General features: G+C 37.7%; 1 protein-coding gene across 3 annotated transcripts in view; it reads right to left on the bottom strand.

The window, feature by feature from the left end:
* The window catches only part of LOC125280375 (rho-related BTB domain-containing protein 2-like), a 27,036-nt gene extending 19,803 nt beyond the window's left edge, over window positions 1-7,233 (bottom strand). The window contains exon 1 of one of the 3 annotated variants that reach the window (XM_048210877.1): window positions 6,953-7,233. Coding sequence is in view for 1 of the 3 variants with exons in the window: in XM_048210876.1 (XP_048066833.1) it covers window positions 6,803-6,864 (62 nt within the window). In the remaining 2 variants the exon portion in view is untranslated. Of the gene's footprint in view, window positions 1-5,667; window positions 6,778-6,802 lie in introns of those variants that run through there. The other 2 variants (XM_048210876.1, XM_048210878.1) reach the window with 2 other exon arrangements.
* Window positions 7,234-8,207: the final 974 nt, after the last annotated feature.

Consider the following 8,207-nt stretch of genomic DNA (forward strand, 5'->3'; position numbering starts at 1 on the left):
CGTAAATGGCCCGCGGGCCGGCAGTTTGAGACCACTGGACTAGACTATCACAGAACGCTGACACAATCAGCTACCCAATGATGATTTTCATTCAATCCGAGCATATTGACTCGTATTACTCGTATAATACTCGTACTCGGCAGAAGTGCTTTATCCGTACCGGATACTCGTTTCAGCCGAGTATCCGGCTCATCTCTAGTAATTTACCTCACTTGCCTAGTAACCATAGTAACGGGTGCGCGAGCTTTCGCGCTTACTGCTATGACGTGGAGCGCGAGGTGCACTCAACATTACGCTGCATGAATTTTTAATTAGCCTATACTAGTAACAGTTCATTTTGTTACGGTATGAACTTAATCCTAGGAAAAGTTAAAAAAAATAAAATAAAAAATAAGACCTTTGTAACGAAATCCAAGACTTTGTATACCAAATTCAAGGCTATTAAGGCCTTAATTTTAGATTATCAAATTTAAGACTTTTTCAATGCTTTTAAGACCCCGCGGGTACCCTGATTATCCATTCAAAAGGGAAAAACGTATAAATAATTTTGTACTGTAATGGACATGGATCATGTAACATATACTACAGTGAATTATAAACAGTAGAGATTGTCATTCTTGTTTTGTAAAGAAATTTTACTTAAGAAAACAATGTGTGTAATAATACCTGTTCTTGGTGTTTTTAGGTCATTGTTTTTTGAGTGACAAAGTTTGTTGGGTGAACCCTTTGCTAGTGTACAGAAGAATGGCATCTATGAAGTGTTTTAAATGTGAAATTAACTGCTGTGCCAAGTTGAGAGTTGGTAAGGAGAACTGTGTGAAGAGTTTTGAAAAAGTGACCTATTGAGAAATGTGTCCTAGTGATTGTATAAAAATAAAAAATAAAAACTGTAAGATAGATATTTCTTTTCTTTTAAAAGATTTTTCCTCTTAAATGTGATTGACTCAAATATACAAACAACTGATGGCATATAATCACAAAAATGTTACGCAAATATTACGTAAATAAAAGAATTCCAATACCATGACTGTCATAAGCACATTTTTAGTCATTCACACATCCCGACTTCCTCCAGTCACCGCAGTGACCGCACTGAAAGTAAAATCGATAAAATGATTGTGGTCCAAACAGACCTGATTCAGCATTTTGAGCAATCAGAGAATGGTAACATAAAATCAATAAAGGAACTACCCCTACGCAAGGGTTTTCAAGTTCCACTTTCCTGCAGAGTTTAGCTCTAACCCTAGTCAAACACACTGAGAAAGCTAATCAAGGGCTACGTCTGAAAGCTTAGGCAGCTGACTTGTTGCCTCACTGCCCTATCAGGCAATGATATTGCAGGCAGTGTTTGCGCACGAAGGCACATAACAAAATTGATTTTGGCCAAACTTCTGAGGCAGCATAACAGTTTAATGATCTACAACAAAATAGAGAGAGCTTTGGAACTAAGTGAATATTTAATTACTACAATAGAAATTTCTTGCCTGAAATGACATCAAAATTGGAAAATGTTGGTCAAAGACATACATTTACACACAAACTGACCACCAAATGCACCTTTCAGATGCCATCTTTATTTTTTTACCTTAATTGTCGCAATGGAAAGGACATGATTGTGGGATATCAAAGACAGCGAAGCATAAGGATTCAAAACATAAGGATTTTAAAATTAACTCTGAATTTAACAGAAAGCCAGTGAAGGAATGACAAAATAGGGGAGATATATATAGTCCCTCTTTTTAGACTCAGTCAAAAGTCTAGCGGCCACATTTTGAACAACTTGCAATTGTGATGATGAAGACTGAGGAAGACCATATTAAAGAGAGTTACAATAATCTAATTGTGATTTTACAAGTGCATGACTCACAACTTATAAATCTTTACCTGAAAGAAGATGTGTCACGTTCCCGGTCATTCCCGGACTACATTTCCCACAATCCTCCCTGGCAATCACCTGCACTCTCTCCACCAATCACCAGTTGCCACATACTGCTACAGCACATTATCTGGACTATTTAAGCCACACACACCCTCACACACTTTGCGAGGTCTTGTTAACCATTGTTGCAATTCTGAGCGTTTCTATCTTGTCTGTCTGCCTGCCTGCCTGTTACTGATCCCGTGTGTTCCCCGTGTTACGATTCCTGCTGCCTGCCCTTTGGACCTTTTGGATTGTTTATTGTTTCCTGGTTTTGTGAATGCTTTCCGCCTGCCCTGATTCATTGCCTGTTCCTTGACTACGATTCTCTGTCATACGCTCTCTGCCATACCTGTTTGCCACTGTTTGACCATTGCCTGTCTTACTACGAGCTCTGTTTAAATAAAGCCTGCAGATGGATCTTACCCTGAGTCCCGCCTCGTTACAAGATGCTTCAACTGTGCATCTCAAATGGAAAAAGCCTCCTCTAATAACAGCACTAATTTGTTTCTCAAAAATTAGTGAAGAGTCAAAGATCACTCCAAGGTTTTTCATTTGTTTGCATACACTGGTTGAGAGAGAACCTAACTGGGCTTCCAGAGCAGGGAGGAATTTGCAGGATAACCTAGAATTAAAACCTCTGTTTTATCCTCATTTAGCTGCAAAACATTATTTGTCATCCACCTCTTAAAGGGATAGTTCACCCAAAAATGAAAATTTGACGTTTATCTGCTCACCCCCAGGGCAGATGTAGGTGACTTTGTTTCTTCAGTAGAACACAAATGATGATTTTTAACTCCGTTGCGGTCTGTCAGTCGTATAATGCATGGCAATGGGAACAAAATCTATGAGAGTCAAAAAAACATGCACAGACAAATCCAAATTAAACCCTGCGGCTCGTAATAACACATTGATGTCCTAAGACATGAAATGATTGGTTTGTGCGAGAAACCGAACAGTATTTATATCATTTTACCTCTAATACACCACTATGTCCAACTGCCTTGAGCACACACACGGTGTGTGAGGTGTGTTACCATTGCCATGCATCATACGACTGACAGACTGCAACGGTTGGAGTTAAAAATCATCATTTGTGTTCTACTGAAGAAACAAAGTCACCTACATCTTGGATGCCCTGGGGGTAAGCAGATAATCATCAAATTTTCATTTTTGGGTGAACTATCCCTTTAATATTATTTACACATTTCAATAACACATCAAATGAAACAGTGGTGCCTACTGGAAGGTAAAACTAAGAAACATAACATTGATATAAAATGTTGTATTTCTGGAAAATGTGGGCCAAGGGAAGCATAGAAATGGAAAACAATAAGGCTGCATTTACACTGCAAGTTTTAATGCACAAATCCGATCTTTTGACCATATCCGATTTTTTGGCCAGTGTGTTTACATTCACTTTAGACGCGACTGGTATCCGATATCTGTGTTTACATTACTTCCTGCCCCAAAATGATCGTCATTGATAGTTTTAAATGCACATAGTAGATCATTGGGTTTTAAATGGCCGTGCTATTAAAATTATTCATGGAGTGGCCATGATTAGTCTGTCAGAATGGATAAGTTAACAGCTGTCATGGAGGTATTGCAGCGCGAATTCTGACGGAACGGATATAGACCGGAAAATAAAGGTAATTTACGTTTTAAAATTTATCTACATTTATTAGTTTTAGAATTCCCTATTTTGAATGAATTCGAGAGAGCGTGCGCGCGCACGCGCGCGAGAAAAAGAGAGCTACAGTGAAGCTTTTGGCTTATAAGAAAAACAACAACACGGCGGTCTTTTAAATTAACCGGGCAAAGTTTGAAATTCAGCTGCTGAAATATATGTGTGCGCAATTTCTTTCACGTTAGACAAAGTTCCCACATCAATATAGAGCTGCGAATTTTTAGTGCGAGTGCATACAAGCACGTCTTCTTCATAATACAACATTGAAGCTACATTTTAGTGAGCAAACGTGCCGCCCTCGCCGTTTGATGGCTTGGAATTACAATGGGAATCGGATATGCGTGTTTAGACGTAGGTTGCATGTTCAGAGATTTATCGGATTTAAAACCACATTTGGAAGTGGCTCAGAAATAAGCGGATCTCGTGTGGATTTTTGTGTTTACACGTGTGCAACTAATTCCGATCTGTGTCAGATGTGAGCAAAAGATCAGATTTTTTGGTGCCAGTGTAAACGCAGCCTAAAGGTCCCAAAATGGATCCCTGGGGCACACCACACAAGACAGGTGCAGTTAGCAATGTTCCTAAATTCACATCAAAATTTACATCAGATGAAGGTATCTCAGGAGACTGGAAGTGAAGCTAACATTGGATTCGGATATGCCTTCCTACCTTGGAATGCATCCTCCGAAGGCAGCAGTTTTAGGCTTTCGGATGCAGCCAAGGTCTTTAGGATTAGTGGAAAGTATACAGACAGGTGAGTTTGATCAGGGTTGGAGCTAAACTCTGCAGGAAAGTAGAACTCAAGGGCCACAGTTGAGAACCCCTGCCCTACACGGTCTTCATAATGCTTTTCTGTACTGACGCTAGTGTCTTCTAATTCGGCTTTAGAGTTCTTTAAAGCAGGGGTTTCGAACTCAGAGTTTAGTTTCAGCGTTAATTTAACCTGATCCAGATAATAAAGTACTTATTTAAAAACTACAGTTATGTGTGTTGAAACTGGGTTGGAGCTAAACTCTGTAGGACTGTGGCCATCACGGAGCTGAGATTGACATCCCTGCTATAATGTGAGCTGCGTGTTTGTTTCCTTGAGTGAACTATTCCAAAGTCGCAGTGAGTGATAGGATATTTAATTAAGCTCAAAGCTGTTACCAACATCAACATCACAGGTAAACAAGCTGCTGGGGTTACCAGCTGGGTAATCATAAATACAAAGGAACAGATGCTTATGATAAAGTGCAGCTGGAGTGAGATGTTGCCATTGTTGTTTTTCCCCCAAAATTCTTTCTGTAACAGATGTGTTTCACAGTAATGCATACTCAAAGTAGAAAACTTAAAGAGATGCAAAACTGAAATCATTTACTGCCATTACTGGTAACACTTTATTTTAATGTGCCAGTATGTTACACATAATACACTGTAACATGAAAATAAAGTGTTACCTCATCATTTAGACACACTCATTGTTTGGTTACATTGCATGCCAAACTCTGTGCAGTTCTGGGTGATTGAAAAACACTTTCTTTCCTCTGCATCATTCTGATTGAACAACAAGCATAAATGACACATTGCATAATAATAATACGTTCATTCGATTAAGATACATGATAGAAAACGTTTTATTACATATAATCAGTCAGTGTATATGTTTATTTCAGTACACTGAATAAAAAGTGTGGTAAACGTGAAAGTGCTCCAATAATCTGATCCAGTAATGCACATAATCTGTTAATGATCATCATGGTCAGTTTATATGGCATATAATCAATATGGAGTAGGCTATATCATGTCATTACAGTTAATCATTCCATCACTCAGCGTTAACTGATAACATATCAAGTTACAATGATACATAATCACGCGGCTAAAATATTGATTCGATCACAAGCGCATCAAAAATACACTATAAGCTACTTATACCTAAACACAGCATCGCAATAACCGGACATAATGTAGCTTAGGCACAAACAGCATAATGTCACTCGGAAATAAAGTTAGGCTATGCATTCATGTATAAGTATCCAAATTCTATTAAGTTATATAAGAAACAGTACATTATTACCTCGTGTCTTGAAAATGGAGGTGGCTGGTATAGCAGCAGTCTTTGGTTTCCAAGGAAACGGAATCTACTCCTCCTCTAATAGCTACTGTACCACGAGCCCCTCTTACTTAATGCAATGTTATTCCTATACTCTAATCAAATGAACAAAGAATAGATAGCTAACGACTGTCTCAAAACTATATGCATCATCGACAGCAGATGAATAATATTGAATAAAAAAATGTAAATAACCGGATTTTGTATAAGTGTCAAGCGCAAGATGAAGTAACGTGACTCCTTCTGCTATATCGACCCTTAAGACGTTTAAATAAATTTAACAGCGAAACACAGCATACACCAAACGAGAGTGTAATGAACGAGCATCTCAACTCCGTCCAGTATCAAAACTAATCATCTCATTCAGAATTAAACCATAGGCTACAGCGTTACAAGCCAATTAGTAGCTAAATTACAGTTATGGGCTAGTAAGCTGTAAGTTAAACTCATTCATCATTCATTCATTCATTAATTCATTCATTAATTCATTCATTTAAGCTTTTTATATTATTAGGCTATTATTAGGCAACAAACATATTAAAATAACCTAGGCCTACTTAAAAATAAAATAAAAATATGCAAATGCAATGAATAGCTTTAAATAAGGTCATAGCATTTATTTTTACAAATTAAAATATAGTTGACTTAATAATGCAATTGCTTTTTAAGAGCAGGCTACGTGTGAGTGAAATTGACAAATTATGCTAAATGGAGCCACTGACAATAATTACATCATTTGTTTTTGGATACTGGAATGATAGGCTCTAGGTGAAGGATGATATTGTCTATCCCGTTTGCAGTCTCGTCTGAGAAAGCCATTTAATAGTAGCCTATAGTACATTTCTGATAACTCTCACAACAATCATTTAAACAAGCATCGATAGGATATTATAACCGTGGTGCATTTTCTGAATGAAATAAAGTCTGTTCATTCACCGCCTCTGCATGTCTTACTACATGCTATTATGTAACTGCAAATGTCCTCCTGAGAAAAGACACTTTAAGTGTCGTTTAAATAAATAACAGCGACTTAATGTCTTCATACACCAGTGAGTAGGTTAAACAGCCTGAGACCCACACAGGCTGCGGCTGCTCTTACCGCATCACAGGGAAGTGCTGCATCGGCTCGGCCGATATGGGGAAGCGACAGAACAAATGCATCGGATGAGGCTGGAAAGCTGGAACTAAACTTCATTTTCGGATCAAGAATATACGGCTTACAATCGCCGCCACCAATCAAACCGCTTACGAGAGAAAATGTTCTATGCTTCTCCTTCTCAAGCAGCGCCATCAGATGAAACGTTGACTTTCAGCTCAGGCTCGGTGGCTGGCAGCAGCGGGGCAGGACAGACTACTGCTCTTGATGTTTCCTCAGTTACCGTACGAACTGTACAACACAGGCACAACAACACAGTCAGCACGGCCCATTCACCCACACATACAGACAGACACAGTAGTTCTGCCCACAGCACGCACCCCCAGCGACTCCCTGTTTACTTGCTTTAGCAAGTGCTAAATTCAATCTCTTTATCCTTTATGTGACCCGTGGATAAAGAGGTAATTGTGTTTTCTCTGATTTTTTTTAAAGATCAGAGTCCAAAGGCCTAATCTGGGTTTAAGTGTAAGCACTACCTGGCTAAACAATCTAGGTTTGATATGTGTGGAGATTTTAAGCAAAAACAAAAACAAACAAAACAAAAAAAAAACAAAAAAACATGTAGCACTAGCCTATATACTGTAAGAGAAATTATTACCATCTTGGTTGTTTCATTGATGAACAATAGCTCAAAAGCAAAAGCTTATAAAAAGATTTTAAAACACAGACTCCTGATCGTCTCTGGGATTATAGGCTGTCTGTGTCAATGTATATTTATAACATGGCAAACAGTCCCTGATTTAAAGGGTTATTCAAGGATAAATTTAATTCAATGCGATGTGTTTGTCACTTTTCGCTAAAGAAATTTGACTTTTCAAAGGAAGACAGGATATTCAATGAATGACAAAATAAATTACTTATGTTACATACAGATGATTTTAAAAAGTGAATAATAATAATAATACTTTTATTCAGCAAGGATGCATTAAATTGCTCAAAAAATACAGTAAAAACATCTATAATGTTACAAAAATGTTTATTTCAAATAAATGGTGTTCTTCAATAAAAACTATTCATCAAAAAATCCTGAGAAAAAAAAAATGTATCACTGTTGCTTAATATTGTTGTGTGATACAAAAAACTGTGTCACACAACAATATTAAGCAGTTTTCAACATTGATAATAATAAGAAATTGTTCTTGAACAGCAAATTAGTGCATTGGAATGATTTCTGAAGGATCATGTGACACTGAAGACTGAAAAGATGCTGAAAATTCAGCTTTGCTATCACAGCTTTGCTATTTACTGTATTTTTGATCAAATAATTGCAGCCGTGGTGAGCATAAGAGACTTCTTTCAAAAACATTAAAGGCCAGGTTTACTAACAGCTTGCGCCAGCGCAAATTCT

This window comes from Megalobrama amblycephala, linkage group LG12 (assembly GCF_018812025.1).
Source record: "Megalobrama amblycephala isolate DHTTF-2021 linkage group LG12, ASM1881202v1, whole genome shotgun sequence".
Lineage (NCBI taxonomy): Eukaryota > Metazoa > Chordata > Actinopteri > Cypriniformes > Xenocyprididae > Megalobrama > Megalobrama amblycephala.